Source organism: Echeneis naucrates, chromosome 18 (genome assembly GCF_900963305.1).
Source record: "Echeneis naucrates chromosome 18, fEcheNa1.1, whole genome shotgun sequence".
NCBI classification, from domain to species: Eukaryota; Metazoa; Chordata; class Actinopteri; order Carangiformes; family Echeneidae; genus Echeneis; species Echeneis naucrates.
In genome coordinates, this window is record NC_042528.1 from 13057130 (window position 1) to 13083493 (window position 26364).

The 26364-nt window shown below is 39.3% G+C and overlaps 1 protein-coding gene across 3 annotated transcripts in view; it reads right to left on the bottom strand.

The window, feature by feature from the left end:
* The window catches only part of rap1gds1 (RAP1, GTP-GDP dissociation stimulator 1), a 29093-nt gene extending 3283 nt beyond the window's left edge, over positions 1 to 25810 (bottom strand). Inside the window, exons 1-14 of one of the 3 annotated variants that reach the window (XM_029526280.1) lie at positions 25448 to 25810; positions 21398 to 21505; positions 19729 to 19851; positions 18306 to 18431; positions 12965 to 13111; positions 9667 to 9795; positions 8791 to 8916; positions 7497 to 7640; positions 5818 to 5949; positions 5517 to 5651; positions 4558 to 4683; positions 3430 to 3569; positions 1298 to 1424; positions 879 to 1007 (exon numbers count right to left, since the gene is read on the bottom strand). In XM_029526280.1, the coding sequence (XP_029382140.1) occupies positions 879 to 1007; positions 1298 to 1424; positions 3430 to 3569; positions 4558 to 4683; positions 5517 to 5651; positions 5818 to 5949; positions 7497 to 7640; positions 8791 to 8916; positions 9667 to 9795; positions 12965 to 13111; positions 18306 to 18431; positions 19729 to 19851; positions 21398 to 21505; positions 25448 to 25451 (1696 nt within the window). In that variant the 5' untranslated portion in view covers positions 25452 to 25810. Of the gene's footprint in view, positions 1 to 878; positions 1008 to 1297; positions 1425 to 1673; positions 1759 to 3429; positions 3570 to 4557; positions 4684 to 5516; positions 5652 to 5817; positions 5950 to 7496; positions 7641 to 8790; positions 8917 to 9666; positions 9796 to 12964; positions 13112 to 18305; positions 18432 to 19728; positions 19852 to 21397; positions 21506 to 25447 lie in introns of those variants that run through there. The other 2 variants (XM_029526282.1, XM_029526281.1) reach the window with 2 other exon arrangements.
* Between the last annotated feature and the right edge of the window lie 554 nt (positions 25811 to 26364).

Below are 26364 nucleotides of genomic sequence, written 5' to 3' on the forward strand. Positions count from 1 at the left end.
CTGTGATATATAAATCAAATACTGTTTTTATATAGTGCCAAATCATAACAGTTACATCAAGGCACTTTTCACATAGAGCAGGCAGACCAAACTCTTTATGGAGTTCTTAAAGAGACCAAACATATTCCTCCAAGAGCAAACACTTGGTGACAGTGGCAAGGAAAAACTTCCTTTAAGAGGCAGATACCTCTGGCAGAACCAGGCTCAGGGGGGGCAGCCATCTGGGTTGTGAGAGGGAGAGATGGGGGGACAGAGAGAGACACATTGAGAGTGAGCGTGAAGGAGAGGAGGTGGGACTCAGTAGAGGGATGGAGAGAGAACAAGAACAGTAAAAGAGAGGATGCCATGGGGCTCATTGGGGGATCTGTTGGGTCTCTTTAAATCATTTTATAAGGAGTCTGGTCTAGACCTGCTCTATATGTAAAGTGCCTTGATGTAACTGATGTAACTGTTATGATTTGGCACTATACAAATAAGTCTGATTTGATTTGAAAATACAAACGGAACATACAGTTTTCCTGTAAATATTAGCAGTAGGGGAGAAGCAGACTTTACAATGGGAAGTGAGTAGTAGTAGTGTGTTGTAGTGTGTAATGATAATTATGCACGGGTGTGTACATGTTGTAGTGTACACACTACAACCACTGGGTGCTATTTATATGGAATGTGCAAAAAGGGCTCGCACGTGCACGCACACAGCGCTTTTGGGTTCAGTATCTTGCCAAGTAACACTTCAACATGCTGACTTGCAGGATCAAGGAATTGAACCACCAACCTCCTGACTAGTGGACAACACCCCTTCATTGTTTTAATGCTATAAAACAGAGCGGAAGAAGCCCGTTCTGTGGTTTCTGTGTGAAGGACGGTGGAGGTCTCACCTGAGCCCATGACGGCGCAGATGAGGATCATGGAGTTGTACTTGATTTCTGGAGCGCTCCTCTCATCTGACAGCAGCTTGTGCAGCACCGACACCAGGCTAGCTCCAACAAAGTCCTTCTCAGCTGCAACTGAAGTCCAGAAAGAGTTTGTGTGTCATCATGAAGAACTACAGAACAGACTGTCAGGTTTATAAGTCATAAAGGCTGAGATGTCACAGGATAGAGTCCTGCTGTTCAGGCCTGTTGTTAAGACTACACCTCAGGGTAGGGTAGAATATACCCTAGATCGGATTTCTACCTCTTCAGATTTCCTCATCTTTACAGTTTAAAAACTTATTTTTATTTGAAGTGTATTAAAATGTTTAGACTGTTAAAAAATAAATAAATAAATATATAGCTGAATTATGTTTTGCTCTTACCCAAATCCAGCGCAGCTATGAGACCCAAAGCCACCAATGCTTCATTCTGCATGATCATATGCTCGCTAGTTGCCATGGTAACTAAGTGCTTGACTCCTCCACCTTGGATGACAGTTCTGACAACTTCCTGAAATCCACATTAAAAAAGGCTATTAAAAAAAAAAAACAACTGTCAGACGTTTTTCTCTTCAGGTAAACAAAATGTTGACAGCAGAGGGTATTCTGGATTGTGTCTTTTTGTCGCTTCATTAACCAACGTTTTCCTGAAATGGCTCCACAATATCATGAACATTTAATAAAATTTCAAATGTATAATATCCTGGTTTATCACAGAGTCATCAGATTAACTCCACCCTCTTTTCCTCCTTACACTCACTCTGACTCAAGGGTCAGGAAGGCATAGCTGAGCTGTGGCTGATGAAGAGCGATGTAGCAGAGGAGAAGGAACAGCCAACGTGCTGCTGTGGGAGACAGTAACACAGAGACCTAGCTGTGCACATTGTTCAGTTGTGTGCAATTTATATACAGTGCCACTCAACAACTAATTAATTTAACACAATTTAATACAGAAATTTTTCAATAAATAACAATAAAAGTGATTTAATGGTCCAAATCTGCAGGTGACAGTTTCATCAGTTAATGGGTTACAGCCAGTAAGACTGTATAAGTAAGCAGCATGAGTAGTTGAATGGTTATTGTGCACACCACGTTACTACAGCATCCTGTTCCACTCTGACTAGTCATTCTCCTGTCTCTCTCTAATTCCTGCCAGCCTCTCTGCCACTTCCTAATAGGCAATTATTCCACATACACAACTGAAAAGTTGAACTTTTCAGAAATAAGTTGCTCTGAACTGTTAGTTTAATTTGGAAAGCCTCTGATCTTCAAATGCTGGCCCAGGTATCAAAAAGCAGGTCAGTCTACACATTGACCTGATGCAATTTCACGCTAGCATAAAACTGCATTTTCCTCATAAATCCATTCTTCTTCTGTACTGTAACACTGGAGCTCATATAGAAAAGTGTACTGTGCAGCAGTGAAGAAGAACAGCAATTGCTCCTCTCCATGTACAGTAAGTAAACTTTCAGTTTGAAGGAGGTATATAATCCCTGAGTATGAACGGGAGTAATTTTTCACCAGTGAGTAACAGATAATAAAAGAAAAGATTCTGTTGCATTAATGTGTGTTCACAATGAACAGTGGCTTAGTAACATACAGCTGATTGGTGTCAGGTCAGTGCTTGAATCAGCTGATCTACAGTATTTTGTATTTTGATCGGGGGGAAAAAAAAGTACTTTGACATTTACATCTGCTTCAAATCCATGATGGGCCAAAATAATATTGTCTTTAACCAGCATTAGTTTGGACTGTTTAGTTTAGTCTATCTCCAGCAGTCAAGGTGGGAAGAGTGAGGGTGGTCTTCTGTTTAAGGACTATATACAGTGGGAGCAACAATTATTTGATCCCTTGCTGATTTTGTAGGTTTCCCCACTTATAAAGAATGGAACTGTGTAGAGTTGTAATCATAGGTACAATTATAACATTGAGACAGAATATCTCCCAAAAAATCCAGAATAACAGTGCTGTATAAATAATAAATATAAATATTTACTATCATATTTTCACATTAAATAAGTATTTGAGCCATACAATAGGACTTAATACTTGGTGTCTTGCCCATGGTGGAAACGTTGGAATCTGACTGATTGTGTGGACAGCTGTCTTTTATACATCTGCATAATGATGTAATGAGTTGTTTTGGATAATGAGTTGAGATTAGGAGTGCTTCTTAACAGAAAAGTAACTGGACTGTGGGAGCCAGAATTAGCAAATATTAATTTCATGCAAAAATATGATAGTAAATATATACATTTTTTTGATGTTATTCTGGATTTTTTTGTGATATTTTGTCTCTCAATGTTAAAATGTACCTATGAGCAAGTGGGCAAAATCAGCAAGGGATAAAATAACAGACTACAAGCAAAACTTATCTTACAGTGTGGCATTATGGGCTGTTTGTAACCTTACTTCTACTCAGCTGGTGAGAATTACAGTGGCAGTGTGGGGTTAGTCATCTGGCAACATGTTTCTCTGCAAGAGTAAAACAAATGATATAAACTGTAGTGTCTGACCTTGGACTTGCTGTGTCGAATTAGGGCTGACAGAAGCCTGTTGGACTCTCCCATCACTCCCGCGTGATCTTTGGCTTCACACCACTCCACTAGTCTTTCCACCAGCTTCCCATTGGTCCCCAACTGGTCTGCAGCTTCAGCTGAACCAGCACGCACACACACGTATAAGTCAGTATCACTCTCTCTTCTTTGGTGTAAATCCAGTTTGCACCCAAACAAATAGCCACATTTACTTAGGTTCTATTTCATTTTCTTTAAACTTAAAACAAACAAATGGAGTTTGTTTTCCGTTCAGGTCCATTAGAGGTCGACTGGACGAGATTTTCATTTTTAACCAAAGAGACCATCTGATATGAAATCATCTGCCTGGTGTGTGCAGCATCAGTTACAATATCTGTATGTTTTTAATAACTCATGGGGCTCCAGCAGTCTGGGGTCTGTATTGATGATCTTATAGCTTAAATAGAGCTGAGGTAAATAATCATTGCTGTTAGCTCTGGGCGATATCCAAAATTTGGCAGATGCCATGCCCATGATTGGATTTATAACTGGAGGAGACGAGTCAGCATACATGAGGTCCAGAGCAGAGCCTGGCCCCCTTCTTCATTAGCGCTGGGCGCAATCCCTTGGCAGTACAGGATCACATCGAGAGCATCAAAGATCTGCACTCAAAGTTCAATCAGAACATGTTGACTGTGGCCATCCTCTGACCAATTTAGATTATCTTTCTTTTTTAATAAACATTGTAAACCGTAGCCTACTCAGCAAAACTCTTCACTCTTCCACTTCTTTTAAGTGCAGTATGCTTGTGTCTTTTGTGTTTTGTTTCTGTTTGCAATGAAAAGGAGTAAATCTAAGATATTTGTACAATGCCAATAACAGCTCCTACTCTCTTCATAACTCAATACAGGCCAGCCATTGCAATATTCAATACGATCAAATGTGAGAGCCTGATAATCCAACCAGAGTCAGCTCTGCTTGGATTATCTTTCACATGGAACTCAAACTGTGTAACATGACAACAGGGTTTAGTTTAGAATATATATCAAAGCAACAGTCAGTGCAGAAGCTTGGCCAGGAGGATTTAAGGATCAGGTGCAAATGATGAATGAATGATAGAATTTCTACCTTGCGTATCAATGAGCATGCGTAATGTTCCCAAAAGTTTAAACTGGACAGGAGGCATCTCTGATTGCAAAAACTTCAGCACCACATCTGCTACGCCCGCTGACAGCATCTTTGATTTGTTCACCACTGGAGGGAAGAAGAACACAAATAACTTAAAACACTATTAAGGTAAAAGAAAAGCAAAGCGCCAAAGGTTTTTCATTGGTTAACATACCATTGCAGTTAGAATATTTTTCATTAATTCATTAATTCATATTCCACTGCTTATCTATTTCCAAGTTGCAGGGAGTGCTGGAGCGAGTCCCAGCTCATACTGGGGGAGAGCAGGGTTCACAGGGCCAACACACAGAGACAGACAGAGACAAACAACCACTCACACTTACAGTCAGACTTACAGGCAATGTAGAGTCAACAATTAACCCAAACATGATGTCTTTGGACGGTGGGAGGAAACCCACGCAAGCATGGGGAGAACATGCAAACTCCGCACAGAAAGGGAACTGACCCAACGACCTTCTTGTTGTGGGGCAGCGCTAACTATTATGCCACTACATTGCCCTTCATTAACATACCTCTAAATATTACCTTAAAGAAAACTGTTACAGCATCTCTCAAAATATCAGGTAAAGATTACATAAAAATCTGCAGATCCCATGGAAAACCACATGTGAACCAATGTCGTGAACTTGATTTTTGAGAAAATTATGCTTATTGCGGGGCGCATCTGCCCATAATACTATCCTGCTACCCTGTCTATTAATCTCTAAATGGGCCAATAAACCTATAAAGGAAAACATTTACTGAGCTAATAAATTATGTGAAAATTAGTTTCATGTTCACATGGACTTCAATACAATCTGGAATCTTTTTACAACCAGTAGAGACACCTCCTAATGGTCATTAGATTTTCTTGACAGTCTAGACTTCTAGCTGACAGACTCTGGTGTGTAGCAGCTCACCTGGTATGGCCAGGTTTCGCAGGGCACTAAGAGCTGCATGTTGAACGGTAACATTGCCTTCCTCAACGTGTCGATCCAACAGCTCCAGCAGCTTCTGCACTATACCAGTGTCCACCATGTGGATGCAATTCCCATCTGCAAAATGCCAAGAGTAAAAACCATATTGTGTCTCATAAGATCTCATAAGTGTGTGTGTGTGTGTGTGTGTGTGTGTGTGTGAGTATATATGTAAAGAGAGAGACAAGATAACAGGGTTAGCTCTACTTGACAACCTCATCTGAAACTCTGCAGTGAAACTTACCGTTCCGAGCAAAATTGGCGATGGCCAAAGCCCCTGCCAACTGCAGCTGATGGTTATGGGATGGTATCCAAGACAAGACCCTCTGGAAGACGCTGCCCTTTCCTCCTTCAAATAGCTTCTGCATGGACTCATCTAAAGAGCAGCAAGAAGAAAGTTTCCACTTTTAACATATAACTAACACCGAGCTGATATCTTAATTTTGGGCACTTATAAAGCAGCTTCCTGTTGTAAATGCCAATGTGTTACTGAGTGCATTAGTGCTGAATCATATTTCTTTTTCAGTCTGTGGTGTATACTGTTGACAGATTATAACCTGGGCATTATCCTGCTGGAATGGGCCACAATCTTTAGGGGATACTGTTTCCATGAAGGGCTGTAATTGGTGTGGACAATGTTTAGGTCAGTGCTACATGTCAAACTAACCCTATCCAAATGAATGAAGGACCCAAGGTTCCTTGCAGAACATTGTCCAAAGCATCAAACTACATCTACCAGGTTGTCCTTTTCCTATGGTGCATATGGGAGCTACAGTAGCTTTTCTGCTGGATCAGACCACAGAGTCCAACCTTAACTCCAGAGAACATCAATGACATGTGACCCTTGATGCTCAGGTTCATTGGTTTTCCTTCCTTCTGGTATGTCCTTCCTGTACACTGCAGACCAACACCATCCCACAGAGGTGACGTGTTGGAAATGCTCTGACTCAGTTCTCTACACGTCACAATTTGGCCTTAACAGTCTCTCTCTCCCTCACACTTGACCATTTTTCCTGCTTCAGCATCAATTTAAGGACTAAATGTTCACCTGCTGCCTGAGATATCCACCCACTCACAAGTACCATGGTAACCACATAAGCAGCATTATTCACATCAACAGTTTATGTTAATGACTGATCTGTAATGTTATAGCTGCACCAACATCACAATTGTTACTAAATGAACAGCCCCGTCACAGGCCCACCTCTGAAAGGGGTTCCTGCCTTCTACACCACCAGTGGCTCAAACCACATTCAAACAGTTTAGAACCTGGCAAAAAGGATTATCGCTTGAGAAAAATCCAGGGGGATTAAAATTTGTTGACAAAAGTTTCGTACTGTACAGTTTAGCTCTAACAAAAGTCTTTGATGATGAACACAGTATGAACACTGCAAAGGAATAAAGGGTAAAAGCATTGGAATAATGTGACCTGTCAGCTGATCATGAAGCGCACAAAAGAGAAGAGCTGCTGCTTTAACATAACTTAATGTACAGCACTACACTACAGCAGAGACCAGAATGTATATTTATCTCTCTCTCACACACACACACACACACGTCTATTTCACTGTAACAATATGTACATGAAGGCTGAATTACTCAATCTCTACATCAGCTCTGACAGAACACTCATATATGGGAAGGTGAAATTTCCCATCGCCTAATTAAATTCCTTTCGCCTTATAGTCTTGCACAGCTTGTTGAAGCACCTGTGCTGCAACAGTGATGACAGCGTGAAGAAACTGGTGTGAAAAATTTCCTTCCTTCCTTTACACAAAGTTATTTTTCCGTCCAGATTCATGGATGGAAAAATTTATTGTACTGGTACTGCATTGATTATTTGTTTTCATCTCTTTATCTTGAGCTGAACATGATCTTCACAGTTTCTCATTTTCTTTTTGACTGAACATGTCAAATGTTTACCTCCTAGAAGCAGGAGAACCATGAGGTCGGAGGCAGTCTTGAGTTGGGCAATGTCCTCCTCCCTGTCTCCGTCAACAGTCTGAGCCACTACCTCCAGCAGACACTCCACCAGGCCTGCCTCAACCAGCTGAAGTTTTATCACATCTGGCAGGAGAAGAAGGGAAAAACACTGAGAGAAGACAGGCAAAGTATGAAACACAGCACTGTTGCAACATAGTGGTGCAAGATATGATGTGCATCATATGACACCATTCACATACATGGGACTTGATATGGTCCAGCAAACCAACAGCACAGTGTTTGTTTCATTCATTCTCAACTGCCTATCTGCTTCCAGGTAGCGGAAGGTGCTGGAGTCCAGCCCACACTGGGAATACATATACGTATACACACACACACACACACACACACACACACACCTACATATATACATACATACATATATATATATATATATATATATATATATATATATATACATATACATATACATATACACATACATATATATACATACATATACATATACACATACATATATATATATATATATATAAAACATGGGGCCCAAAATTAATCCTTGTGGGACACCTTCATCAATTATTTACAAAAATGACTGGATCAGGACTGACAGGTATACATGTAGGTATATAAAATTTCTATACAGTCATCTATAGATGTCACTATGAGCTCAGGAAACTAGAAATTATGCTTGCTGACATTTTCCAGACCATTTAATGGATGTCAATTTTGTTGCTTTAATTTTGAAAGGGTTGAACATAATCCATGTCTCACCATTGTGCTTTTGATTGTTCAAGTGTTTCTGAAAAAACGTAATCAACAACATGCAGAGTAAGAAATATAAGAGCAAGGTTTCTCCAGAGTAGAGTTAAGTAGGTTGTTGTCCTGGAGACTGAGAATGTGGGAGCACCCAGTGTGCCTGGATTGAAGATAACAACTGTCAGTGAGATGCTCTTTCTGCTTCACAAACGCACACACACATAAGTATGCTGATGTCTTGTTTAAAAAAAGAGCACCAGAGCAAAGGCAGGAGCTGTCTGCCATGACTAAGCAGTTAGCGGCTGGCCTGGAAAGCATGACACACACTGAGCATTATAAATTATTGCACAGTAGGTGGAGGTGATTTTCCTCTAAAGGCATAAGGGAATGTGGCAGTGTCTCACAGTTCTGAAATCATGTGCTCCATGCCATGCAAATGACCTTTTGTAGAGTTTAATCATGAACGAACACACACACACACACACACAAAAGACAAAACTACCAAGTTCATTACCATTTTCTGCAAGTGGAGCCAGCACCTCAAAAACCATTTCCTTCTTCTCATGCTCTGTCTGTTTCTGAAAAAGACGTACCAGCTCCTCTGCAATATTGGTGGAGGCAAACTGCTCTTTGCTGGACTCTAAAAGCACAAGGAGTATCACAGGTCTGTCATAACAGAATCAGCCTCTCAAAGTAGTTTTTCTGCAGCTAATATGATTAACAGTCAGGTTAATGACTACATTTTCTATATACAACTATAACTACAGTTACATCAAAAAATTATTTTTGATGTTCTTTTTGACAAGTTCATTAAAAAGGAGAAACTGAAATATTACATTGACATAAGTATTCTTACTGGGTTTTTCTTTATGCTTGACACTTCAAAGTTAGCTCAAAAACACATACCTGCCTTTATGCAAATCAGAACAAATATGAGGAGGGAGATACTGCCTGCAGAGTTTAGACACATCATTCTGTCAAGGCTCTGAATTGGGGTAAGATAAAACAACATTTCTGCTGTATTGGAGGTTTTCCAACAGGGGTGACAAACTCTGGTTGAGCTCTAGAGGTCCTTTGTGGCTAAGAAGAAAGTTACCAGGTAGGAGCTTTGGGCTTTGGGGTGTTTTTTAGCAACAGGAACCATTAATGATCCAGCACCTGAGACTGGGCTAAAGGTTTGCGTATTAACATGAGAGCAACCCTAAGCACATACCAAAACCTAAATATGGACATATCAAAACAAACAAAACTGGAGGCAGTAATTACAGGCAAAGGGTCAGTGAAGAACTGAGTGAAGGATCTGATTAATTACATCAATGTGATATTCTCCCAAATGAAACACCTCAGAATGCTCCTTTGATTGACTGAACAGTTATTTAGATTTACTCACCAAGTTCAGCCAAATTCCCAAAGGCAATGAGACACATCTCTGTAAGGGCTGTGTTGTGGGAATGGATGCCTAGTAACTTCACCAGTGTGGGAATCACACCCATACTGATCAGCTGGGCTTGTAAGGAATCTAGAGTAAACAGAAACACAGAAAGGTAGGTAGTTGATGTGTTGCTCTAAACATCACAGAGCTGAAGAAATTAAGAGAAGAGCATTTGGAAAATTTTGCCTTAAATAAACAGTGACCACAACATGTAGGCTGTTTCTATGAGAAGCAGTTAACAGCATTATTGGGTATGCAGGGGGACATATTTCTTGCATCAGATTCCTGTGTCAATTAAGAAGGAAGAAATAAGATTTAATTTAAATGAAAAGAGAAACGTATTTAAAATACAGTCTTCTTCAATGTCATACACTTCGATACTGTTGATTATCTGACTTTATGTATGATTCTCCATTTACTTTTATCCCATAGACACCATTTAAGACCATATTACACAGGCTATTCTTATTGTGAATTCACACTCAAATAATCAAATAAGGTCACCAAAACCAAGTACCAACCATAGTTAAGATCTTATGAAAACAACCATCAGCAAATACTTAGTTTGAATTGATATTTGATGGTAATAAACAGACAAAGATATGAGAAGGGTCAGAAGAGAAAAAGATTAAATTTATTCATTTGTGTGAAAACTGAATAAATGGAGTAAGACAGGAGTGCGTAGATAAGCAGAACAGAAGACAACAGGAAATCTGGGATGATTCAAAAAGATCTTTTTAGGTGACAGTCAAAACCTGAAGGAATAGCACCAGTGAAACCATAAAATTCTTTGAGTAGTGACAAGTCATGTTAAAAAAAAGGTAATAACATTTTCTAAGTTCATTGATTAAACACCAATAAAATATTATGTTAAGATCAGACAGAGTGGGAAATGTAAATCTTTGAAACTGTTTCCTGAAAGGAACACTCTTGTTCTATTGCAAATGACACTGAGGCTTTGACAGAGCAGAAGGGAAGATGTTGGAAGTTTAATATTGAGAACATCAAGGAGCCATGATGAAGATAATGTGTTGTTTCTAGGATTCATTTTATTACATGTATGTTTCATCCTGATCCAGTTTTTTGATCATGCGCTATGAGACTTATATGCACCATTAATTCTGTTGGGTTAACATGTCATGAAATAGTGCGACAAAGAAGTCAGTGATCTACTAAGCCATGGTCTCCTCTGAAGTATTTGCAAGATAAACGAAAGATTGTCACAATGACTCTCTCTTAGCTTTGACAATGCCCTTTAATCAACCTGAGTGCCAATTAAAACACATGACGATTGATGAATTTCATTAGCACCTGTCAAAGAACAAACCATCCTTCCTGTTAGGCTGCTAATAAAATTATATAAGATGAAGTATTCATTAAATACACATGCAAAAAAATGCACAATTTAGATTAAGTATTCCTTTACAACCAGATACAGTACATGGCTGTGATTAGCTTACATGCTTACTATGTACTCCATGGCCATTTGCTCATGACCAAAAACATCACTACAACTAGATGTTAGTGAAAACATTCATCCCAAACTCTAAATATTAAAAATGTTTCTAACATTATCTTTTTTATGAAGTTCTTTATTTAAATTAAGACTCATCAGCTATACAGTGTGCAAATATCTACATGCTGTGGTTGTCAGGGGAATATCTGAAAAAGAATCATGTCATTTTCTGGAATGATTCAATTGAACTGATGTCTAAGTAAGTGGGCTGCTTTCTCAAAATTAGCTCAATACGAAGAGTCAGCTAGATGCTGAAAGCTTCAAACTCTCATCCAATCTCAGCCTACCATCAGCCAGCCAAACAAATTCAGTGCCAAAGGACACTTTGGCAGAAGCTCTGTGTCTGTCAGATTATATACTCACTGCCGTCAACAAGCCTTGTTAGCACAAAGACAAAAACTGTAGGACCTCCCAGAAAACTGCAGATACAAAGAGACAGGGAAGTGTACACCTTCTAACCTTTTAAACTGTCAAGGCAGCTGAACATTCATGGTAAGTACCAGTTAAGTCCATATAGAATGATGCCTTTATTATAAGGACGGAGACATTTAAAAGAGGAAGCATAAGATGGATGTAAACTGGTCTTTGGCGGCCTTAAGTCTTGGTGAAGCCACAGTCATTAATCTTGGATATCCAACGTTAAAAAGAAGTCTAACCCCAAGTCTTGGACATTCAAAATAATTCTTAAACATTTAACTTGCATCATTAAATATTTTATAAATAGTGCCCTGCCTTCTAAAAAGCAGTTTCAGAAAATAAACCTGTTCACTTTGTTTCAAAGAGCGAGATGAGAAAAGAATGTGTAAAGCAAAGAGCAGGAGTCCGGACATGGTAACCCTAGCTTAATATAAAGACTGGAAGTAGGGGAAAAGGAGCTGGCCTGGCTTTATCCAAGTTAAAACACACCTCCAATCAATTCCAAGGCAAATTAAAAACCAATTTGTACATTTCTTATCTGTTCTGTATAAAAACAGAAATGGATCAACACTGAGAGTCTATACTACACAAATCAGTGAGACTGTGCTTGACCAAACATTAAAGTCAGTGTGAACAATTTAGTAACACTGACGAGTGTGGATGTTTTGCATGTTAGCATTTACTAATTATTGTTTAACCTACTGATGTTACTGACAAATTCAGGATAGTTCAACCTCAGGGGAACATGAATATGAGCATTGCATGATCTAATGGTGGCACCATAGGACAATTCAGTAGCTCAACAAGCCCATCAGGATCCATCGTCAAAGAACCCTGAATGTTTTTGTGAATGTTTGTGCCTATTATCTTGTGGATTTTGTCACTGGACAGATAACACATTTGAGCTGCTGATGTCATGAAGACTCATCTGAATTCATCATCTGAGAACCCAAGACATCATGACCAACATGGTGAATCAACCAATAGATATACCACCAGTACCTCTCAGGCCATGTCACTACCATGGCTGAAAAGTATCAAGGGGGGCTAACTATTGAATACTTTATCTGCTGAATCTACACACAAAACAGATTTACAGAGGGGATGGTGGAGGGAGAAGGGGTCCTCCAACAGTTACCTCAGAGGTGAAGTTGAAAGAGCAACAAATAGCATAGTAGAAAAATAATGAGAATGGTCAGTTCAAACTAGAAAAGCACAGAATCCTGGTTGAGATCAACCCTACTGTCTGTGTATAAGAAAGAGAACAATCACTGATTAGTTGAGATTAGTTAACAGTTGTTCTTGGGGGAAGATGGTCATTACCATTATCATTGCTATAGTTCATCAGCATGCCACAAAAGACAGTCAAGAGCTTCTCATTTTCCGGCTCAGTATTTTGGTAGAGGGATTTAATGTGTTCAGCTACTATCTGAGCCCCTCCTGCCAGGTCAACTGCACTCCTGCCCTCATCTGCAAAACAAAGAGGCCAGGACACAAATCAACCACAAAGAAAACAAAGACAAAAAAAAAAAGAAAAATAACCACAAGTTGAAGATGCACATGAAAACAATGCTAAGTAAGCAGTGTAAAACATTTAAATCAATGCAAACTACGTCTATAAAATGAGTGAAGGAAAGAATTATGTCCATAACTATAGGAATGTGGTGAATAAAGATTCAACCAAAATAACTTTCCATCTGATATAGGTATTTTATCATTCAGATCCTGCCAAGAACCAAGAGTTGAATTTCTTTAATGCCACAATTTACATGGTTGGCCATAATTCTTCCCGTATAAAAAAGTCTTTCTAGAATATCCAACAGAACAAAGCTCTCTGTGCATGATGTTTAGGATAGTCAAGCCTTTATGCAGTATCCATTTCCACACCCTAATTGTTTTGAAGGCCAAGAAACTTTACTGTTGACACGTATTCTCTTCACAAGTTCCCTCATCACTGTTGTTCCTTGTTTTTTTTCAGAGAAACAATGAACACACAGAAGTGACAATTGTGACTCTGGGAGGCTTTGTCTAGCAGAAGAGCTGCCAAAGGAAGCATTGCATGAGTCAGTCCTCTCAGTGTCACTGCATCTGCTACTTTCAGTTGCTCATGGCAGCATACCACACCTTCACCCTCAACAACAAGGAAATGTCATGTAGAAAATTTTCTGTTTTGTTCACATTAAGTTGTTCTTTGTGCTCAGCAATTTATTTGACAAACAGGACACGTTAGGCCTTTATTGTGAGAAATTAAGTGAATACTCTAAGAGTTCAGTCATGAGTAATTCTCAGTACACATAAAGAGATCAACCTAGGTGAGAGCTGCCTACAAGGATCTAAGATACACTGCAAGAGACATAATGAATGCATGGCATGTGCGTTGCAGGTGCCTTTGCCGATCTGCTATGGAAAAAACACATGTTCACGCACTGTTGCAGCTTAATCTATACACAGAGTTACTAGGATATCTGAATCTTCAATTCTCTTCATTTTAAATTATTTTCTTATACAGAAAACCTGTAGTCTTTAGTCAAGCTGTCCACAGGTCTTTTCTGTATTATTTCTGCAATTTCTCAGTCTGGGATAAATAAAGTATCTATCTATCTATCTATCTGCTGTCACATGTGTCTCATGCATTAAAATAAGTGAGGAGCCAAGTCCCCAGATAACATGATGCATCACCTAGGCAGCATATTTGCTCTAAACCATTAACAATGGCACCAAAGTGTAAACCAGGACATTCTGCAGCCACAACTCGCATGCCACGCCACCTGTGTATCTCTGGCAGCTGTGCTCGCCAATGGGTCAAGTGTTACTGACTCTTATTTCAGACTTAAATATCTATTAGGTTTATTAATGACATACAGCGATACAGTCAATTTTGTGTACCCAGAACATTTTAATAAAATGTCACAGATACTTCTACGATCAGCTCACATCAGTTGTCGCCTGCAATGGAAAAGTTTTCTTTATGTATTGACATTCTTTTATATATTTTCATAGACTTTCATAGTTTTTGAAATCACAAGGATTTGCTCCTAAAAGAATGTTGTGCCAGCATTTTTGCTGCCTTCATCATCTTGTGAGCTGTGTGATGGTTGTGAAAAGCCTGGGATGGATCGAGGTCAGACCTCTTTGTGTTGTTACCAAGTTGATGCCACAGGAAGCAGTTCAAGTGTCTAAAGGCCCTGCTCCCCAACAATGGTATGGGAGCACTAGACAGATGCACGTCCACATGCTTGTCCTGAGGCCATGATGATGAGCAGATTTTGTGTCACAAAGTAAAAACAAGTTTCCTTGTACAGTGTGTGGGTTATGTGAGCTCAACCAAACATTTATTGGACCATTTATCAGCACATGTAGCCAGAAAGTTTCAGATGCCTTTTCAGTCCTTTGCCTCATAAAGCAGCACTCCTCTTTTATTCAATCCACACAAACAAGACATTTTGTATTTTATTTGTGCTTTTATTTGTGTTCCTCCCTGCATTTGAGGCATAGCACACTTGTGACTTACAGGGCTCTGTACAACTAAAGGTCTAACGTGTGGACACACAAAGTACTAGATTTGCTGTAGCTCAGGCTACACAGACAGGAAGAGGGGCCCTTACAGTGGTCTTGCAATTGCATTATATTTACCCTCATGAATTAAGATGTATGAAAAAAAGATAACCTTCAAGATACAGCCTGTTTAAAATTATTTCTGACCTACATATACCTTGATTGGTGTACAAATCAAAGCTCATTTAACTTTCTACTGAATTTGCGTCACTTCACGTCTGTCACATAAGTGTGCTTGTCTTCCCTATGTATGTTGTAAAGAAAGTTTCAAATTAAGTAAAAGATCTCGTTTCAGTTATTCTTCTAAAGCAACAAAGGCAATGTCTAACAGATCACAAGTGTGTGCTTCTGTGATGTGGCAAAGCAGCTGCTTCTCTACACTCTCCCAGTGCAGCTATCATTAAACCATGCCAACCTGTTGAGACACCCCCCTATACTCAAACAAATGTCACATCCCACCAGATTCCACTGACAGCCAGCTTCTGGCAAGATGAGAATCTGTGCCCCAGAACTGACAGCTGTGATTAAAGCCTCTGAAGTTGGCCTCAAAAATGAGGTCTAAACGCTGCAGCCTGTCCCTGAGGTCAACACTTAAATACTTAGCTGGTACACTCACTAATGAAATGTCTTAGAGCAGACATCTCAAATGTGCTTTTTTCCAAAGACACCCCTTTTATTTTCAGATAGAGTGTGACATACCTTTTTAGTTTAGTTTAATTCCTTTGAACCTTGACAACTGGGCTTCTTCAAATCTAAAGTCCACAACCTAAACCCAAAAGTACCACTAGTGTTAATTCCATGTGTGTTTGGAATTATATCAATATCATAATTAAAGCCTAATATCTTAATATAGCCCAGTGCAAATGTTATCAGATGTCATATCAGATATTTAATGAATACAACTGTTCCCTCCTCTCATGTATTTGTAATATTCTCCAAAGTGTCAGCAATTTTTTTGTATGGCAATCATTTTTAATAATACATAACTGCATCCTTAAAAATATTACAATACTAGCATTTAGCTTAATGCACCACTATAACCAGAAATCTAATCCTCAGTTGCTCTATAAATGTAACCTACACAGGAAATGGTGGCATGGAGCCACTTGCAACTACTGAAGAACAGTGAAATATTCGCTGCTAGCAAAATGCCAGCAATTTGGTAATACTTTCTCTGGAAAAGGCAAAAAGCAAAAAGGCAAAATACACTATATACATGGCTGTGATTTAGAGAGGAGGAGCTTGTGCTCCTTCAATTCAATCAGATAAGAGCAGAATAAATTCACCAATGCAAAGAAAAAGAGTGCTGCTGTTGTTTCATGTCTTTATTGTTACAATTACGCATTTAAATTTATTATTTTACTAAATCTTGGAGTCAATTTGTTATCTGTTCTTGGATAAATTAAATTTATGTGGGTTTATTTCTGACCTACAGACCAATTAGATATTAAAAGGGTTTCTGGTTACGTTTTTTCAAGTTTAATCTGAGAAATAGCCATTGGCATTCAGGGTTAATAGTATGCCGCTATCCAATTATTCAGCATTTATTCGGTACTCTGTCAAGTTCAGATATCAGATTCTCAGCAAGCATAAGTATCAGGGAAGAAAAGATGGCCTCTGGACTTTTTTTTTAAGCTGAAAGTGCATGTGAAGACATTAAATAAACTTATAATGGCTAATATGGAGTCAAACTGCAGTTGTGCTGTGTAAATATTGGGTAAAAAGTGCATCAGAGTGGAATCAAGTTGATTTTTACACTGTTGCATGTTCTATTCCTGTTTAGTTTCCTCTGTATTAAAATTGTTTGTTTTCTGTTGCAGTAATCAGTAATGTTAAAACATTCCTGTCCACTGATATAACATTATCATTGTACCATGGAGTGTGCCACCTGGTATCAACCATAAGGTTTTGGTCCTTATGCAATACATCGAAGAAATCTACTTATACTTTAATATTAAAACAATCATTTTTAGAAAAGAACCTCAAGGGAAGACCTTTTAGTGTGATAATGAAGTAACCAATTTTCAAAGCCTGCTCTTTTCCTGTCTTTGGCATTTTACATATTACACTCCATTATCTCACATTCTTACAAATGACGTCTGTATGCAAGTGTGTCAGCTTGTTTGTAACATGATTCTGTTTTTATAAGGTCTCCTGTAATGCATTGGTTCACAGCTAAGATAAGTTGGTCAGGAGCTAGGCCTGCACAATGACCATTCATATTGCAATGACAATATGATTTGAGTTAAATTCCTGAATCAAATCAAATAAATAGGGCTGTCAATGTTAGCGTGTTAAACCGCAATAATTAAAAGGCCATCATTTGATGACGCATTATTTGTTATTTTGTTGTTTTAAAATCGCATTTAGCTATTTTGTCCATCACAAATAAATAAATCTGATTTTTGACTGATTTCCTCTGACAATTTGCTATTGAAAAAATTGCAGAGCGAGTGAATGTGATAAAAAAATATATATGTTTATTGTTGCCTCTTAATTGATTGCAATTCATGCATTAACACTGACAGCATTAGAAATAAATTATTTTGAAGGCGTTGAATCTCCTGAATTCAAAATTATTCAGAATAGCAAATGTGCTGTTCTTTTCTCTCCTTCCTCAGCCATCGTGCTAGCTAACCTCACAGTTGCCACCAAATTGACAAATGCCAGATTTTATGAATGCATGTCCAATGTATCCAGGGCTATATCTGACATGTCAAATGCTCATATGCTGAATGTAAACACATGATACATGTAGATAAAATAATCTTTCTTATTCATTGTGTTTTAGGCAGTCTTCTGCGATGTGTTTATCTCGCATGTTCGTCTTGCAATGACAATGAGCATATGATTGATCTGTCAGAACCTTCAGGAGGTGCGCTGCCTTCCATCTGAATGCAATCAACAGGCAGCATTTCATTACACCTCAACATGATGTTCCTAGACACAATCCTCTAAGTGTGATAAAGGCATATGAAGCTGAAATACACGCCTCAAGAACCATAGTCCATAAACAGCATAATTTTTATTACTTATATTCTTTGAGTTCTGTGATGACAAAGCTCATGAGGGATCCAGTGTTCCCTAAGCAAAGCGCACTTGTACTTACGGCTGTCATAACAGATGTTGCCAAGAGCGCGGCCAGTCTGCAGTAAAACCTCCTGGTCAGGGGAGTTTAGCAGCTGAATTAGAGGTGGAATGAGGCCAGCTTCCACACAGGGACTTCGCATGAACTCTACAGAGAAAATCGGACAACAGGTCAAAAGAGAACTGACAGTTCAATAAGGTTAAGACCAGCATTGCTTTACCCACTAGTTCATGATACAACAGCAAATGGAAACTTTCCAATGGAAAAGACACAAAAGTCTGGAGAAATGCTAAAATCTATGAATGCGGCATAGGGCCAAGTGACATGTGAATATTAACCCTTATAAGGTGATCTTATAAGTTCTTAGTACAAGTAGGTCCAAAGTCCTGATTCAAATGTATCAAGTCCTGATACATTTTGGAGACATTTCCTGTTAAAAATAAATCTGAAATAAACTCAGAATTTCTGCACCAGTAGCATAATGCGTCTTAGATGTTCTGTCTATGATCAAAAAACCAACATTGAAATAGTTAACCTCATTGTCATGATTACCCACACAGTTATCTGTGATGCTTTGAAAATGGTTACAAAAGAAAGATAAAGATATTAGTGTGAAGGGTCCAGGCCTCTGGGCATAACAAAATTACTCACTGACTGCTGTCTCAGACACAGTTTACATCTCCAACTGACAGTAAGCATGGAGTCATCCAGGAGTGTACGTGGTGAGAATATCCCACCAGGGACCTTACACTTACCAGTATGGGGGTGGGGGAGTATGATGATTTCTGTTACATACATACTAATAACACCTATCGGTTTGCACATTAAATCTCTCCTGGTGCAGCTAAAATAATCCAGCCTGTTTCAACTGTCAGACAGAGGGAGTTGTCTTTAGCTCAGCAGTCACTTGGCTCCATGCAGACGGTTCCGGAAGCAGTGACAGATAAATGCCAGCGGGTTGCTGCCAAGCTTGGCAAATGCTGCAAAGTGATCATTAGCTGCAGTCTTGCAAACTGCTAAAAAACCCATCCATTATCCTAACCTTTTCTAACCCCAAGTTCTATTCACGCCTGGTTTTCTCTGCTTTAAAAGCTTCTCATGTACTCACACAGAAGCATTATAGAAAATGGAATCTCGCTGATAATACAGTTATACAAGATTCAAGTTTTTACACAATGGCCTCAAACTCAGCTGTAAAATGCCAAGAAGCCTGGTTTGAAATAGCCTGCCAATCCATCACAACATTCTTTAATTCTAATATATATTCTACCTTATCCGTCACTGAAAAAGTAGGTCCATTGATTATAATATCTTAAAGTAATCTATTTAGGACAAAAAAAGAAATTAAAACTAGAAGGATGTGAGGAGGAGAAAAAGAAAGCCGAATGCTGACAAAGGGAGTCAGGGTGTTCCTGGGCGAGTGGCCTTGATAAGCAATCCTCACCATTTTTGGCCACTTCAGCAATGATGTTGGCTACTTTAGGAGTGCAGGAAGACTGGGGATTTAGCAGGGTAGGGAGCAGTGGGAGAACACCCATCTCCTGGATCTTCATACTGGCTTCTGTGTCTGGAGGGAATAAATACAGTTCATCACTTTCAATCACATTAATGTGTGCTGAAAGCATAACGCTGCTTACATTACTGCTCAAAATATGTGACAAAGTGTCAGATTTTGCATTGTCAATTTCGAGGCAGGTAGGCTTTTTCCATAAATACCTGTATTTTATTAATAGAAATAATTATACAAGAAAGATGGATGCAGATCATATTTGAAGGGTGTGTCCAGTGCCAGATCATGCTGCCAGGGTTGGTACCTATGTGACAACAATTTATGCAGCTCTATGGTTTATGCCTCAATATCTGCAAAAATATCAGCCGTAATGCTTTTAACCCAATATCTATTGTGATGACATGAGATCACCGAGTACACTTCTGAAGGACAGCAAGACGTTTATACACAAGAAGTCAGTCAATGGGACATTTCCATGGGGGGGACAGGTTACTCTTTAACATCCATATCAGCATTCAGCTCACAGCATCACTGGGCCACTAAGCATGGCTGCAGTGTCTTACCTTGTCCTATAACAACGTTAAGCACAAATACACCAGTGTGGAATTTAAATACTATTCAAATCAAATCAGATTTATTTGTCGCGCCAAATCATAATAAAGTTACATCAAGGCACTTTACATATAGAGCAGGTCAAGACCAAACACTTTTTTATTTATTAATTATTTAAAGAGACCCAACAGATCCCCCGATGAGCAAGCACTTGGCAACAGCGGCAAGGAAAAACTTCCTTTAAGAGGCAGAAACCTCGAGCAGAACCAGGCTCAGGGGGGGCGGCCATCTGCCTCGACCGGTTGGGTTGAGAGTGGGAGAGAGAGAGAGAGTTCTGTCTATGTGTACAAGCACATATTATATTATATTAACATATTATATTAATATGTACATGAATCAAGGGTGTCTTTATGGTAATATTATGTTCACACAATAATGCAGTAACATAGTTTACTTTTAGCAGAAAAACTATAGCTTCTGCTGCAATTTGGATGTTGCACTTGGATATGTTCTATTTACATTTTTTTAATATTATTTCTGCTTTGTTTAAATTTCCATATAAAGTACAGTTAGGTCAGAGGCTAAGTTTAAAGTAGGTTGTCATTGGATGACATTTCTCACAGGGGGAATGAGGACTGACACTGTAAACTTTATTAAGGCCTAGGTAACAGTGTGTAAGCTCATTAGTCAGACCGTAGGAGTGAAACAGTGCAGTCTCTCAAGTTTAGCACCACACATGCTGAATGACAATGACTCCTGCTCATTCAACTGCGAGACATCTACTCCACATTAGTCACAATATCACACTGTGTCTTCAGACAAACACCACACAGCCTCATTAACAAGACACATACATTTCTAATCTGAGTACAATCGAGATCTGATTTATTACATTAATAGATGAGCATGCTAATGAGAGTGCTATGTCTTGAGTCATGTAGAAAATATTACCAAACTGGTGCAAGGTCCAGAGCAGGCAGATTGCCATAAAAATTTCACAGACCAGAAGTAATTTGTAATACAAACAAATTGAAAATCAAGCTGTGCTTACTGTTGTTGGCGAGAGCTTTAAGCAGACAGTCCAGGCAGCTTTCCACGCTGTCCGTGGCGCTGTCCGTAGATGCTAGCTTCAGCTTCTCAAGGGCTTCATTCAGGTTGTCTGCAAACAGAACCAACAGGAGGTGCTGGGTTGAGCAAAGAAGGATGCAAAGGCAGAGAGTCAGTCAGTCCTGAGGTGTTTCTGTTTGAGACTGGGAATTACTGCAGGTTATATTCCACCCTGAACACTGATCAGACAAAATATACATTTTGTGTGTGTGTGTGTAAATAAAAAACACTGTAAAGTTAAAAATTATTTAAAAAATACAGAATTAAAGCAGCAATACTCCAGCCACAGAATTAGACAGATCTAAATCTTACCTGATCTTGTTCAGAACTGTATTGACAGAATATTGGGCCTGGTTAGAAAGAGATGATTCTCTAATTTGGTATAAATTCCAAACATACATTTTGAATTCCAATATAAATATAAATTCCAATCCCTTGGACCCCAACCTACACTCCCAGGCCCCCAAACCCCACCACTGAACCCGTCCGTCAAACACCCAGAGTCAAGACTGACATGATGTAAACAAATTGATGGATGCACAGATTCATGTCTTTTTTTTTTTTTTTTTACATTTTCACATAACCCAACAAATTACATGTTGCTATAAGGAGTCTATATTAATTTTATGAATGAAATACAATTTACTTGGAAGCAGCAGTTTGTGTTGCATGGCCTGGGATCATAATCATCCAGACGTCAGTCTATCCCTCACCCTCTTCCACCTTGCAGTGTCTTCCGGCACACACAACCTGTTTACATGCAGCAGCAAGTTGACATGATAGTAGGGACACCCTGCGCCCACTCCACTAACTTGACGTGGAAATGAGCGGTATTAGTCTAGAAAACTGGAAAAAGTTGTTTTTTTGGTTTTTTTTTTAGGGTGCCCCCAAATAGAGTGTTCCCCTTGGCGGTCGCCCATAGCAAAAACTGTCCCTGATTCAATCCATCCAATTGTTCTCCTGACAATGTCAAATAATTCTGGTATGATATTGTTCACAAGCACATGAGTCAATGAGGACAGCCACATTTCATTAAGTAAAAGCCCAAAGTTGATTAAAAACTGGGGCTTCAATAAAGCCCAGAAGCGTGGAAGGCATGAACATGATAATGAAAGGTTAAAATGATGAGGGCTTTTGATTTGAAACTGTCACAGCAAGTGTTGGGTTTGTATTAACAATACAAACTAATAGGGAAGCAAGACAGGGAAGCACCTGCTTTGTTTCGTTTTTTTTTTGTTTTTTTTTTAAGTGGTTTCTTACCAAAAAGTGACTAAATGTGAGGAAAATAGAAAGACATTCAAACCTCTTGTACACTTGAGATTACCAAGAGCCCCATCACAGGAAATGCATTATGGAACCAACAGTGATTTGCTGGGGTCTAGTCTTGTGAAGGAACTGTTTTTCACACAGTGAGGAAGTGAAGAGATGTGGTCTCATAGTGATAGTTTTTTAAATTGCTGTCGCATCGTGAACAACCTCGTCAACCATTATACAACAGATGAACAAAATCCATACAGTCAATACTGTGATGCTGATGTACAGTCTAACCATGATGTAGTCAATTACTGAGCATTCTGGGCATGGTGCAGATGGACAAGTATTGTGTACGATGTCATACAAAGAGCACCGCTTATTGTTTCTCAACTTATGATGTACAAGTCCTACAATAAATATCTACAAATAGATGATTAAAGGATTGAGGTATTTTATAATAATTTTTATAATAACAACAATAACAATAATATTATTAATAATAATAATGTATGTAATTATATTTTTATTATAATTATAAATTTCTGTTTCCCCTCAGTTGCAAATTCCTCTGAGCTGGTCAGTCCAGAAAGGATAGCCACTATAACTATGTCAACACAAATGCGTTTTCATTTGATGAGCATCCATACGAGCACACCTGAAAATGCACATATACACGATCATTCAGATACACTGGATACACAAAGCATAAGGTCGGGTAAACAAGAAGGAGACTGTACTCTCACACTCTCTCTCTCTCTCTCTCTCTCTCTCTGTCTGTCTCTGTTGTATTGGAGCGTTAAACATGCAGAGCTTCAGTGAACAGCTGCTAGCAAAGACAATAAGGTCAGTAAGACTGTAATTCATTACTTGTGTCACTTTCACCACTGCTAGTTGAGGCTGATGAAACCCAATCAGTGAGTGACTGCATCATCATTTCCAAAAGTTAAAATATATTTCATTTTCTTAAAAATGTCATACTGTGCTCTGGAGTTTGAGCTAAGGAGCAGATCACTTTCAACGAGAACTGAATGAAATGTAATAAAAAAAATCTTTGCAAATATTTTGACAGAATAACTTTTTTTATAGAATGGCTACCAAAGGTCAACAAAAGGAGAAACTTGCACACCAACTGCATCTCATTTATGATTTGTGAACATATAATCGTATTGTTATCTTCCTCCTTAAGCTCTTTATAAAGACTAGAATCCATTAATCTGTTGGACTGCCAATCCATGTTAACTACAGTAATAGAATCATTTATTTATTTATTTATTGCTGGTGTGCATCCCTCAAATGCTATGACAGAGGATTAGGTTATTGTTCCTGTTATTCTTATTAATGAGAGAAAAAAATGAATTGCATCCTTGTTTCCTCACAACATCATATAACAGTGACTGTTGGTTCATGAACGTTTTCCCCTTCAGGCTTGTGTGTACTCATGTTTAATAGATTTGCATTTTGAGATGCTTGACAATTGCTCCACATTGCCAGTAAACTGTGATAATGCTTCCATTCATATTGATCTATTTACAGTCTGATACTAATCACTCGCACCAGCTAAATCAAAGAAAGGCTAATTAATAATGATTAATTGCACAGCTTTAATACAGTACCTGTGTTACATATGTAGTGCTTGTTCATGTCAATTTCAGTTCAGTCTGTACAGCCTAAATCTTCAGCAAAACCTGCACAGGACCAACCTGTCTGGTTTGGTCCAGACTGTACTCTAATTACTCAAGAAGCTGACATGCTACTTTCTCCTATACGTTACTGATCACTGGTAATGCTACAGATCATTGGAGTAACAATGGCAGATGTCTTAACATTTATTTCACAGTCGTGTCTGCACAAACCAGGTGATGGTTTGTGCATAAGGGCTGGGTTGCAACATGAATGCAGTCACCTGCTTGTTTCTTTTAGTTGCTAGTGCACCACACAGCCCACACATCCATCCCATCATCCCTGGGTCTCCTATATGACAACATGAGTGATCCAGCCTGGGCTTTGCTCTTAGAAAACACATCATAAACTGCAAAACATATATTGATATAGATTTGCATTCAGGAATACCCGAGATTCTCAATGGGATAGATACAGAAGAAAAGAATCTACAGTGAGCTACTTTTGGCTCTTTGTATTAAATTACATGAAGATACTGCACTCAGTAACCAGTGCTGTGATCATCATCAACAACCAGCATAAAGAGTAAGACTATAGAGAGCAGTGCAGTATAAACAGCAACATAAAGTGGGCTTCTGGATCCTATTGCATAACAGCTGTGGAGATGGAGAAGTGCCATCACCACCATCCACAACACACTGCCATTTCAAGGGCTCCACGTCAATGTAGCTGCTGGTCCCTTCATACTCAGACCTGTGTTTCACACGGGTTTAAAAAAAAAACCTTTGCCAAGGCGGAATATTGGGAGGACCTGGGATAAAACACGACGTCCACAACGAGCGGAGACTGGATGGAGTCAGGGAAGCTACCCCACCCGAACACTGAGACACACACGCGCACGTACACACTACCCATCGACAGTGACAGATAATACAGCAGTAAACTCCGATTCTCCACCAAAGGCTGGTGTGGCATTAATTCTTCAAACATCACCGTCAACACTCGGCCATGCGTCGCCGGTTGTAGGCGTTTGAAAAAAACGTAGACGGTTTAAACGAGCGGTGGAACGGTTGTGGTTAGCTAACTGGGTTCGGAATGCGCTGGTTAGCCGTTTACTCACCCATCTCAGCAGGGTGTCGCTCCGGAAAATGAACCGTGCTGCTAAGCTCTCCAGGGCAGCTGTAAACCGAGTCGTACTTAGCCGGAGGCCCCGCTTAGCCAACACAGCTCGCCCCGTAAACCGACTAAAACTGGTGAAGTTAGCGGGTTTAGGTTTGGTAGCTAGCTAGCCAGTTAGGTAGTGACAGTAGCCGCCGGGCCGGTTGGTCAGTCCCGCTCAGATGGATGCTGCTGTGCGGCGGCCTGTACACCGGCTGACTACGAGGTTAAATCAGACTTCCTCTCATATCCACAGCTGCACTCGGGACCTGCTTGCTGGCTGCGTTTTCACGGACGACTGCCTCAGTCTCATGCCACAGCAAAGCCAAACACACGGGATTTAGAGCGGTGCTTCCGGAAACAACCTTCAAAATAAAACCTCTGTGGGGGAACTGGCCGCTTGTTAAAGGACGCATGGCCGGCAGGTGGCAGCCGGACACATCTGCAGACGAAAGGCCGCAGGTAGACTTCGACTTTCTGCGTTTGTCATTAACATTTACATTATTGCAGTGTTTGTCAGAACGAGATTTCGTTGCCCAACAACAAAATAGTAGCAGGTGTTAGTTAACAATAGTGCAAAAGTATAAAGTTACAGTCGAGAATTAAGATATATTGCACAAATGGGTCAGTGACATATATACCAGAAAAACGTGTTTTTCAAAAATTTCAAATAACAGGTTCTACCAACTCTCATCTCTATAGAAACATATCTTGTTTTTAGATTTGTAATTGGAATCTGAATTTATGTGACAACGTGTTGTATTAGTGCATAAAATCGTCATATGGTGCGGCATGAAAATAATTGAAATTGCATTATACCTTTCTTAAGTTACTGACTTTATCAAAATAATTTATCATAGCTAAACTGTAATCCATTCT